Source organism: Eptatretus burgeri, chromosome 2 (assembly GCF_056783735.1).
Source record: "Eptatretus burgeri isolate ZD-2024b chromosome 2, Ebu_testis_v1, whole genome shotgun sequence".
NCBI classification, from domain to species: Eukaryota; Metazoa; Chordata; class Myxini; order Myxiniformes; family Myxinidae; genus Eptatretus; species Eptatretus burgeri.
In genome coordinates, this window is record NC_140962.1 from 3,086,277 (window position 1) to 3,098,776 (window position 12,500).

At 45.2% G+C, this 12,500-nt stretch overlaps 1 protein-coding gene across 2 annotated transcripts in view; it reads right to left on the reverse strand.

Annotated features, from left to right (window-relative positions):
• Positions 1-12,500, reverse strand: part of MTREX (Mtr4 exosome RNA helicase) — a 208,527-nt gene that overhangs the window by 44,094 nt on the left and 151,933 nt on the right. For both annotated transcript variants that reach the window (XM_085860894.1, XM_085860891.1), the window contains exon 24: positions 8,274-8,330. In XM_085860894.1, coding sequence (XP_085717020.1) covers positions 8,274-8,330 — 57 coding nt within the window. The remainder of the gene's footprint in view (positions 1-8,273; positions 8,331-12,500) is intronic.

A 12,500-nucleotide genomic window follows, 5' to 3' on the forward strand; every position in this document is an offset into this window, starting at 1 on the left:
AAATGGCACGAGTGAGTGAGCGGCTGAGTGTGAAAGAGACCGTGTGTGTGAGAGAGCGGTATGTAAGGGAGATGTCGGTCGGCATGCGGGAGCACGCAGCCGCGTCTCCGGGGTGGGTGTAATGGAGTGGAGTGTGAGCGTCTTAACACGCAGGTGTGCGTGGATTGAATGGCGACGACAACGGCGACAGAGAGACACGGGCCAGGTAGCGGCCGTAGATGTAACGGGGACCGTGCCGGGTTCACCCAGCAGCGAGCGCGCGGTCCGTGCTGTGCAACGCACGAGGCCGCCATGTGCTCGCTTGCGGGAGTGAAGCCCGGTCCGGAAACGCCAGCGGTGGATGTTGCCGATCCCGCGGACGGACAAAGTTTAGGCAGGATTTCGGATTTGGACCGGATGGGTTCTCCACGCGGGCGGGTGTGTTAAGCGCCAACGGGCAGAGCACATGTGTTCGCGTGGGGAACCCCTCGAGACGTGGGGCTTGTGTTTTTTTTTATGTGCCGGGTGACGTCATGGATGCGTGTATGGTTGGAATCCGGCAGGAGGGTGAATCCCTGCCGGATGGTACCGTCCAAGAGGGACGAGAGACGCGAACAGCTGCCATGACGTCACGCCTAAGGTGCGCGGCTTTGAATTGCCACGCTGGTGCGCAGGTTGCGAGTTGCCGCGCTGGTGCTTCGCAATAAAAAAAAAAAAAGAGCAAGCCTCGCTTTCGGGTGAACAGGATTTCCGGGCAAGGGGTGGAAGACCCCCTGGCCTGGGCACAGGATGGAACTAGCTAGGGGGAAGGGTGAGCTTAGCTGGACCAGCTTCATGGGGCAGAGGTAAGTCCTCATGGGGCATGTGGAATGGATTAGTTAGAGGGATTTTAGTTGAGATTTGGGTTGGGAAAATGATTTTATGATTTGGGGACAGTGACAGACAGTGAATGTGTCGAGAGGACGTAGCTTAGATACGTAGTGTTAAATGGAACGTGCTATAGTGTAAGGGACGACGTGGGAGCACGAGGTAGTTAGGGGATGTGGTGAGCAGGATGGCAGGGTTCAGCGATGTGCGAGTTGAAGAGTTGTGAAGTGTGAAGTGGAAACATGTGCTTGGTGGGTGAGTGAGGCCAGCGGGTCTGTGTGAATGGAGCGAATGGCGAATGCATGGTGCGATGAGTGATTGGGGGGAGGAGTGATTCCCGCCCAAGCGACCCCGGAGTCAGTGTCGAGTGAGTTAGCTGGGTTAGTTAAATTGACAAAATGGAGGTCGTTTTGCTGTTGGTGTGAATGTAGGCTCGATACCCATTTGGAGGGGTGCAGGAGCCCTGTTGACGGGTTGGGAGCGTGGCTGCGAAAGGTGAGTATCGCTGAATGGGTACCCCGGGCACCAGGCTAGTCGGCCGTAGTAGGCCAAGGGCCCATGGGGGGCCGGGATAGCGTAGTGGGCACGGGTGCGCCTGCATGATGCGGGGGCCCGGGGCGCCATTAGCCACGTGGGCAGTGTTGTGGGCACGGGTGACCATCGGAAAGGGGCCCGGGAAGCCAGCCTGCCACGTGAGCGTTTCAGCGGAGTTTCCAGGGAGGGCACTCCCCGGTGTTTAGGGAGCTGGTAGGCTTGGAGGCAGTGTAGTGCCCGGGGGTGCCATCGTTGGAGAATGGGCAGAGGGTCTTGATCCCAGCCATGAGACCATGTGAGGGCACGGAGAGAAAATTGGGGGGGGGGGCGAGGCCCGAAATTGTGAGGACACCAACACAGGCGACGGGAATCTTGGTTTTTTGAACCGATAGTTTAAGCGCGAGGCGCTTGTTGAAAGCCCCGGGGTAGTTTAACAGTTAAATGGATAGGGTAGATTAGGAAGTGTACCCCTCCGCACCATCCATCCCTTTGCTCTCGTTGTGGGCCGCTGGACCCACTTTGGGTTAAGATCGCTGAAGTCTGGGGAGGCCATCCTGAGGCTTGAGTTGGGCCTCGACACAGGACGCTAGCCCTCCCTCACTCCCCTCCGGGAAGGGAACGTAGGGGTTGGGGGATGAATTATAGTGGGGAAAGACAAAAATAAAAACAACAAAAAAGTAAAAGGGGGGCTAAATTGGGTTTGACAAATTAAGGGAGTGGGTATAGACAGTGACAGACAAAGGCGATTGGTGGGAGGGAGACAGTTAGGTAGGTCCGAGCCCGCCTTCCGAGTGGCCAGCACCACCGCACTCCCTCCACCTCAAGGCAAGAGGCCGGCCAGCTCCACTGCCGGCTGTTTTTGCTGCAAGGCCTGCGCCGGCCAGTTCATCTGCCGGCTGTTTTTACCGCAGCGGCGTTGTCATGCCATGCCTTGCCGACCTGCCTTTGCCATGCCATGCCCACTGCCCACATCATCAGTTTGCCCCGATTCAATTTTGCTTTGCCCTCCCCTTGTTCATTGCCATGTGCACCAGGATCATCAAGCAACAGTTTGCAAGCTGCAAGAACTGTCCTGTTGGCAGCTACAACACGGGCCTACACCAGCAGCCCATGCATCGTTGCTTGTTTGCGTTCATCCATCCATCCATCCATCTGCACCACGGGCCTGCATTGAGCAGCCCGTGCACCGTTTTGTTGCTTGCGTCAGTGCCCGTTCAGTGTTCTGCAGGGACTGCTTGCAGGCAGCCGCACCAGGAGACTGCGTTTGTGCAGCCCATGCACCGTTGTGGTTCACTGTGTTCATTTTAAAAGGGGGAGGCCTTAGACTGTGTGTGAGCAGCCGGCCACGTTCCCTGTCACCTGCATTGCTGAGCCAGAGACTGCATGCGAGCAGCCTGGCTCCCTGCTAACTGCTTTCTCTTTGCAGATCCATTGATCCTGGGCCATGGTTTAGTGTAAAATTTGTAAGTAAGATGTACTGTAAATATGAGTGCGCCCCAGCATGTCTGTCTAGCGCCGGCAATTTTATTTAAGTCGTCCGTGTGAGTGGGTTTGTTTACTTAGTTACTCAGCCCTCAGGTTATTTATTTTGGGGACACGAATACCATGAATGTCGCACTCAGGGATCCGAAGGTGAAACATACTAGGGGAAAACTACACATGATGGAACACGAGAATTTGACGACTCGGGACGAGTCTGTAAAAAGGGGAGGGGGTGGTGTTGCGGCTGTGGAAATTCGCAAACCACCATTCAGGACCCGTAGGTGAGATATCTCTCAGTACATGTGGAGTTAGCCCAAACCCGTTGTATAGAGGGAATTTATGTGATCCATTCGGGCTGCGATCCTTTGAGTTTGGCGTTTTTCATTTTCTATCTTTTATTTCAAACACACAACATTTCAACAACCACGCCATCCCCATCACAGCGGCAACCACGCCACCTCCACCATCTACGCTACCACATCTTCGCCACTCGCCATTCAACAGGCTCCGTGCGGTTACGATCTCCGCGGAGGAACAAACAAAACCAACAAGGATGCTCGGTGGGCTTTTCCCGCCTGTTTTTCCCATCTGACTTCCTCGCGCTTTGGAGTGGAGGAAGAGCGATGCAGGTCAAAGGTCAGAGGTCATGTAAAGGTGGGGCATCTTTTTGGGGGACCAATTCTCTGGCTCCGAGCCAAAAACTGACTCCCTCGGCCCCCGGACGGAGCGGGGTGGAGGGAAGCGTGAGGGAATGCCCTTTTCGGGAACCCTCTCGAAGGAAGGTGGAGCCAAGAACGGGGCGGGGCGAAGGGCGGAGCCCCGGGCGATAAAAGACGGACACGGGCGGGCGCAAGGAGCGCTTTGTCTTGGCTGGTGGTTCGGTTGGTTTTTGTGGAGAGTTGGTCTTCAGGAAGAGGTCCTGTGCCCGCGCCTTGGCAAGCGGCCCTGTCAGGAAGGCACGGACAGGAGATGCGGCGGCGCCTGTTGCGAGGTGGACCTGTGCGCCCGGACGGGAAGTGCCGGAGAGGGTTCGCTGGCTGCGAGAGAGGTCGGGCCGGGCGCGACCACGCTGACAGTCGCGGGAGAGGGACTCACCAGCCAAAGGGAAGTTGCGACTTCTTTCTTTCTTTTCTTTGGGGTTTTTGTATGGATCTTGTGGCGCCGTGTCTCGTAAAGCAGAAATGTTTGTGTTGCCGTGTGTACGCGTATTCGGTTGTAGCTCTGCATCGTTTCTTTTGTTTTAATTGCTCCATGTGCATTTTGATTGTGTATTGCTGTAAATACGTGCCTTACGTGCTTGTCTGTGCATGCGTGTGAATAAAATGCTTGCTTGTTGAACTGTGCCCGTTTCGCTTTGTCTTTTCTCTATTGACCCTCCATCTTTCATCACGGAAAGAGGTTCGTAGTGGGTGCAACATCCTAGTAATTAATCGGAACCGTCAAGGCCGACGATAACACCGCTCGGTTATCACTGTAGCACGGAATGGACCGCTTAAGCGGTTCGTGTCCGGAGTCGGCCTGTGGCGTGGTACGATCGCCTGGTCGACCATCCGCGCAGGTACTTGGGTAGATAGAATTTGGCGAGCAACCCTATCCTGCGCGGGTGGGCAATTGGCACGGTCGTGGTGGGGTTAAACCCCCACCCGTGACTAGCTCCCGGCGTTGTTCCGAGAGGGTCACGACAGAATTGTTCCTCCGGTGGGCGACGTGCCGCGATTTGAGTTGCGCGGCCGTCCCGAATTTGCAACAATATCTATGTATGTATGTATGTATGTATGTATGTATGTATGTATGTATGTATATATATACACACACATACATTACATACATACAGGGGGCTGCGAGCCTGGTGTTGGCATAGTGGTTAGGGTAGCGGCTTGGGATCCAAAAGGTCCTGAGTTCAAGCCCCGTTGGCCGCTTGAATTAACACACAACAGCAGGCCTGTCATCCTTCCGAGGTCGGCGAAGTGAGTACCAGTGTACTGGGCCTGGTGTATGCCCCGGTTAGAATCGGTGCATTATATCCCTGTGTCGTAAGAGGCGACCAGGGTTGCGTCAGGAAGGGCATCCGGCGTAAAACCTGTGCCAAATCACTATGCAGATCTTACGGATCATCCGCTGTGGCGACCCCAAACGGGAGCAGCCGAAAGAAGAAGATACAGGGGGCTGCAAAAGTAGGTATACAGTATATAAGTAGAGTCTTACTGTATACCTAATTTTGCAGCCTCCTGTATATGTATGTATATATATATATATATATATATATATATATATATATATATATATATATATATATATATATATATATATATATATATATATATATATATATATATATATATATATATATATATATATATATATATACAGTGGGGAGAACAAGTATTTGATACACTGCCGATTTTGCAGATTTTCCCACTTACAAAGCACGTAGAGGTCTGTAATTTTTATCATCGGTACACTTCAACTGTGAAAGACGGAATCTAAAACAAAAATCCTGAAAATCATATTGTATGATTTTTAAATAATTAATTTGCATTTTATTGCATGAAATAAGTATTTGATCACCTACCAACCAGGAAGAATTCCGGCTCTCACAGACCTGTTAGTTTTGTCTTTAAGAAGCCCTCCCATTCTCCACTCATTACCTGTATTAACTGCACCTGTTTGAACTCGTTATCTGCATAAAAGACAGCTGTCCACACTCAATCAATCAGACTCCAACCTCTCCACAATGGGCAAGACCAGAGAGCTGTCAAAGGACATCAGGGACAAAATTGTAGACTTGCACAAGGCTGGGATGGGCTACAGGATAATAGGCAAGCAGCTTGGTGAGAAGGCAACAACTGTTGGCGCAATTATTAGAAAATGGAAGAAGTTCAAGATAACAGTCAATCTCCCTCGGTCTGGGGCTTCATGCAAGATCTCACCTCGTGAAGCCTCAATGATCATGAGAAAGGTGAGGGATCAGCCCAGAACGACACGGCAGGACCTGGTCAATGACCTGAAGAGAGCTGGGACCACAGTATCAAAGAAAACCATAAGTAACACACAACGCCATCATGGATTAAAATCCTGAAGAGCACGCAAGGTCCCTCTGCTCAAGCGAGCGCATGTCCAGGCCCATCTGAAGTTTGCCAATGACCATCTGGATGATCCAGAGGAGGAATGGGAGAAGGTCATGTGGTCTGATGAGACAAAAATCGAACTTTTTGGTTTTTACTCAACTCGCCGTGTTTGGAGGAAGAAGAAGGATGAATACAACCCCAAGAACACCATCCCAACCGTGAAGCATGGAGGTGGAAACATCATTCTTTGGGGATGCTTTTCTGCAAAGGGGACAGGACGACTGCACCGTATTGAGGGGAGGATGGATGGGGCCATGTATCGCGAGATCTTGGCCAACGACCTCATTCCCTCAACAAGAGCATTGAAGATGGGGCGTGGCTGGGTCTTCCAGCATGACAATGACCCGAAACACACAGCCATGGCAACTAAGGAGTGGCTCCGTAAGAAGCATCTCAAGGTCCTGGAGTGGCCGAGCCAGTCGCCAGACCTGAACCCAACAGAAAATCTTTGGAGGGAGCTGAAAGTCTGTGTTGCCCAGCGACAGCCCGAAACCTGAAGGATCTGGAGAAGATCTGTATGGAGGAGTGGGCCAAAATCCCTGCTGCAGTCTGTGCAAACCTGGTTAAGAACTACAGGTAAGGTCTGATCTCTATAATTGCAAACAAAGGTTTCTGTACAAAATATTAAGTTCTGTATTTCTGATGTATCAAATACTTATTTCATGCAATAAAATGCAAATTGATTATTTAAAAATCATACAATGTGATTTTCAGGATTTTTGTTTTAGATTCCGTCTTTCACAGTTGAAGTGTACCTATGATAAAAATTACAGACCTCTACGTGCTTTGTAAGTGGGAAAACCTGCAAAATCGGCGGTGTATCAAATACTTGTTCTCCCCATTGTGTGTGTGTGTGTGTGTGTGTGTGTGTGTGTGTGTGTGTGTGTGTGTGTGTGTGTGTGTGTGTGTGTGTGTGTGTGTGTGTGTGTGTGTGTGTGTATATATATATATATATATATATATATGTTTGTGTGTATATATATATATATATACATATACATACATATACATACATATATATATATATATATCTATATATATATCTATATATATACACATATACATACGCGCGCGCACGCACGCACGCACGCGCACACGCACGCACACACCTTTTCTTGATTTTTTTTTTGAAGATCATATTAAATGGTTGTTGATGTGCTTACCAGCATGGCATGAGCAAAGGAAAAAAATCCCCAAGAAAACATAATTTGGTGCAACATCAAAAATAAAAAGCAGCTCGATATTTTACATGACAATATATCAACTTTTTGGGTGTATACATTTCTGAAAAAGAAAAATAACACGAGTCGGTGCTTTGAGAGTAATGTTTTCTTGAGTAAAATTATTAATTACAGCAGTTATAAAAGCCACATTTGCTCGAATTTTATTTTCTCTTCTGTTCATATGAAGAACATAAAATGGTAATTAAATAATGAATTCAAAGAATAACAGTCAACTAAAAATATGGGTTATACCCCTGGGCGCTCACCTGGTAGAATAATGATACTGAGGAGGAAGTCAACATGGGACGGAATCAGCAAAATGTACCAAAGTTATCGCAAATACCAATTTTGGGGGAGCAACCCCCCCACCCCCCAACCCCGTATATGGCCTTCAACCCTGATTTTTTAAAATAGCGCAAGCAATCTTTGGCACATCGTGGATGATGAAGATTGAAGTCAAGTTTCATCGAAATTGTGTCATTTCTGAGAAGAAAGCAAATACCTGTTTGGGGGAGGGGGGAGCAATCCCGCAATAACCTCCCTCCATCGACCCTCTCAGTACACGATTTTTTTTTATGTCATGTACAAACTTTGGGAGATCATGGGTGATGAAGGTGGTGTTCATGTTTCATCAGAATTGCAAGTGTAGTTTCTGAGAAGAAAGCAAATACGTATTTGGGAGCCAACCCCAATCGAGCCCCTTTGAGCCTGATTTTTTTTTAATGCCATGAACAAACTTTGGTATATACATGGTGATGAAGGTTGTGGTAAAGTTTCATCAAAATCGAGTGTGTAGTTTCAGAGAAGAAGTTGCAAGTATTTGTGGACTGACAGACAGACGGACAGAAAGACAGACAGCACGGCATCACATAACTTCCCCAGAACTACGGTCCAGGTGAGCTAAAATTGAGGCATTAATGACAGCTTTAAAATGTCAACAAATATGGATTTTTTTTTCCTTCAAAAAGCTCCTCTTTCAGTTGGCAAGTATTATAACCAGGCATTTATAACCTGAGTAGTTAAACGTGGATTGGGGTTAGGGTGGATATTTTGATCTTACTTGAAGCTGACGCAAAGGTTTTTCAAGTCCCTCTGATAACTTTGGCATCTCACCAGCCTGAGAAAAGGGATAAGGAATCGTGAGATGAGATGAAGGGAAAGAAAACAATGTTTTAAATGTCATTCCCAACAGCCCCTAAAAGCTATCAAACATTTTCCATTGACTCTCCTTTTCAATGCATTCATTCGACTCGGATCTCATCTCGACCAGTCCATGTGCATATAGTTGTCTCATCTCATCCGCCCCTCTTCTACCCACCAACCTGTTCGTGTCTCTGTCTCTGTCTGTCTGTCTGTCTCTCTCTCTCTCTCTCTCTCTCTCCTGTGAGCCTATTTTCCCTCTGACGCACGCACGCACGCACGCACGCACGCACGCACGCACGCACGCACGCACGCACGCACGCACGCACGCACGCACGCACACACACACACACACACACACACACACACACACACACACACACACACACACACACACACACACACACACACACACACACACACAGTCTGCTGATTCATCGCTTCCTCTCTATCCAGGCATGCAAGCAGCATTTCAAATAAACCATCATGAATTGACAAGGTACAAGCACATTTCTCAAATCAAAATGTAAAACAGCTGATCACAATTTTAATGAACTTGATGTATGGTTTAAATTCAATGACTAATTTGAGAATTAAACTTGACAAATGGAACCAGTTCACAACTCAAAAGATTTCGGCAGTAAATCCAGTCAACGATTTGGCATCAATATCATCTTGTTTGCTTGTGTTTAATTCATCATTTCCAGAGCCAAAAACAGACATAATCAAACGGAAGACCAAATACTGCATTGGAATCATTCGAAGGAACCCGAATCGGTAAAGAGCAAAGATGGAGTCATCAGAAGGAACCTGGATAGGATTCGGGTTTCAACCACTACTTCTCTACCTTCAAACTCATTCAGGCACAGCCTCGTGAGCCTTACAGAAATATTTTTGCAAAAATTCACTTCTCGACAGATAGATAAAGAAAGAGAAATAAAGAGTAAAAGAGATAAAGTCAAAGAAAGAGCAAGAATTAGAATGAACAAAGAAAATTGTGAAAAAGTGGAAAGGAGTGTGAAAGGAACAAAAAAACAAAGATGTTGGGAAGAACCCAGACAGATTTCAGCAGTTACGACCCAGGCTCAGATGCAGCAACAGGTACAAGCTACCAGAGGTCCATCAACAGGGAAGCACAGTCAACACAGCATCAGGATATGGTACAAACTGTAATGCAGTATTTGGCCTTCCATTTGACTGTCATCAGAAGGAACCCGAATAAGTAAAGAGCAAAGATGTAATCAGCAGGAGGAATCTGGATGTTCACAAAAATCTCTCTTATGCACAGATTCATCCCATCTAGTCTTCAGAAAACCAGTTTTCTCCAACAAAATAAATCCATTTCTGGAAGTTTAAAAACAGTCAACTTTGATTAGCTATTGCGATGAAATTTTATTTTAGAGATAATCTTTTGCAAATGTTAAACATCTCAGTCCATCGATTATGGAGCTGAAGTTTCGTAATGATCAGTTCAGCAGTTCTGGAGAACAAGATCTTTGAAAATGATTGTCTTCATCTTATCTTTTATTTTTTTTAAACTCATCATCTTTCATGCGAAGGAGACCAAAGTTCAAAATGGCTGCCTTCTTTCTTGGTCACTGTCACAAATTATTAACCTCCACCATCTTCGAAGATGGATGGAGGTTAATGTTTTCACCCCTTTCTGTTTGTTTGTTTGTGAACAGTATTACGGAAAAACTCCTAGATGGATTTCGACGAAACTTGGTGGGGGGGTTAGGTATGGTCCAAGGATCATGCCATTACATTTTGGACTTGGTCCTCCCCTCCCAAAAAAATTGTTAGAGAAATTTTTTTTTTTTTTTGCATTTCTACATGTTTTAAGTGATTTGCAACCCCCCCCCCACCCAAATTTTTTTTACCCACCCCCCAAAAAAAGAATTTTTTTTTTTGCATTTCTACATGTTTTAAGTGATTTCCACCCCCCCCCCAAAAAAAATAGAATTTTTTTTTTTTTGCATTTCTACATGTTTTAAGTGATTTCCAACCCCCAAAAAAATTGTTACCCCCCAAAAAAAATTGTTCAAGGAAAATTTTTTTTTGCATTTCTACATATTTTAAGTGATTTCCAACCCCCCCCAAAAAATTGTTTGAGAAAATTTTTTTTTTTTTTGCATTTTTACATGTTTTAAGTGATTTCCACCCCCCAAAAAAAATTGTTCCTCCCCCCCCCCCAAAAAAAAGAATTTTTTTTTTTGCATTTCTACATATTTTAAGTGATTTCCAACCCCCCCAAAAAAATTGAGAAATTTTTTTTTTGCATTTTTACACGTTTTAAGTGATTTCCACCCCCCAAAAAAATTGTTCCCCCCCAAAAAAAAGAATTTTTTTTGCATTTCTACATGTTTTAAGTGATTTCCAACCCCCCCAAAAAAATTGTTAGAGAAAAAAAAATTTTTCAACTTTTTTTTTCAACTAAATTTCGAATTTTTTTTGCATTTTTACATGTTTAAAGTGATTTCCAACCCCCCCTCCCCCCCAAAAAAATAGAGAATTTTTTTTGCATTTCTACATGTTTTAAGTGATTTCCAACCCCCTCCCCCCAAAAAATGTTGGAGAAAAGAACTATTACTCTCAGCACTGTTGACATCATATTTAATGAATAAGATACAAGGTTCACTTGAGTGACCCAGCAGTATTGGCGGCGGAGGTTTTGCACTCTCCCGAGTGCTCCCCCTCCAGTTTACAAATTATTTTGTAAAGTGGTATATCGACTTTTGCACACTGTTGTCATATTGGTATGCTATAGCCTGGTGTTGGCTCAGTGGTTAGCGTGGCAGCTTGGGATCCTAGGGTCCTGAGTTCAAGCCCCGTCAGCCGCTGAATTAAAAGTTTCCATGGTGGAATAACAATAAATTAAAGTTTTATGGTTCACACCATGTATTAGCTCCAAAAAAAAAAAAAAAAAATCTAGTTATATTCTTTATACTGTAAAAACTCCAAAGCAAAGAGCAGAAAAAAAAAATTTTTCCTCCAGTCAATGAGCAGAGCATGCTGCCTGAAACGTTGAAGCCTCCTTTTACTTTTTATTCTCTTTTGCTTTGGAGTTTTTAAAGTATAAAGAATATAAATAGTTCTTTCAGGAGCTAATGCATGGTGTAAACCATAAATATTTTACTTTATTGTTACCTCAAAGGTTTGGGGAGTGAGAAAATAAAAGATGAAGTTCGTGAAGGATTTGTCACTTTGTGTCATTCTTCTCGATGAAATAAAATTTGGACATGGAATGATTGCAGAACCATGGTTTGTGACAATCACTTTGTTGCCTCCCTTCCAATGCATTTTTTTTTTTCTCAATGAATATTTCTCTGACCCTCCACCCATCCATTTCCTTGAATTACATTTATTCTGTCTTTCAGGTCAGACTAATCAAGCTTAAAATAATTATCCAATACAAATAGCAACCTTTTCAAAGAAAAATGATTAATGCACATTGCTTCTTCCGAGTAGCGGTCCATTGCACTGTTGTGTTGATGCTCCTGTCCAAACCCTGCATTTCAGACCTTCCAAGTTTGAGGATGTAAACTTGAGTCATTACTAAGGATCACCCAAAAATGCAACCATCTCAATCATAGAAATGGTCATGAACATAGCATCAAGCAAAAGGGTAGTGAAACTTAAAGGCATTACAAATTAAAACTGATGGTTGTCAACAGGGCATTCTTGTTAAAAAAAAAACAAAAAAAAACAAGGACAAATGTGTCCAAGAGCCGCATCCTAAAGGTTTTGTCTTCACCAGAAGAAGAAGAGCAAGAACAAAAAGAGGAAGAAAAAAAAACACAACAACAACAACAACTTCCGATATTTCGTCACGTGCCTTGATTGAGCCAATAGCGAGACCAGTCATGGACGATCGTCGTTTATGACGAGAAAATAGTGCATTTACGAAATTACAATACATTAAATGGAATAATCTTTAAATAGTAACGTGAACTTTTCGAAACTTTAAAGCAAATATCCGAATATATTTAAAAGTTCATGATAGATGCTCTCAAAAGGCACCCTCAATGCGAGGATGTGTACAGGTGTTTAGTATTTAAGGAGATCTGGATCCTATATATAAAAGAGCCGAGTCCTGAAGGTTTTGTCTTCACAAGAAGAAGAAGAAGAAGAAGAAGAAGAATAACAA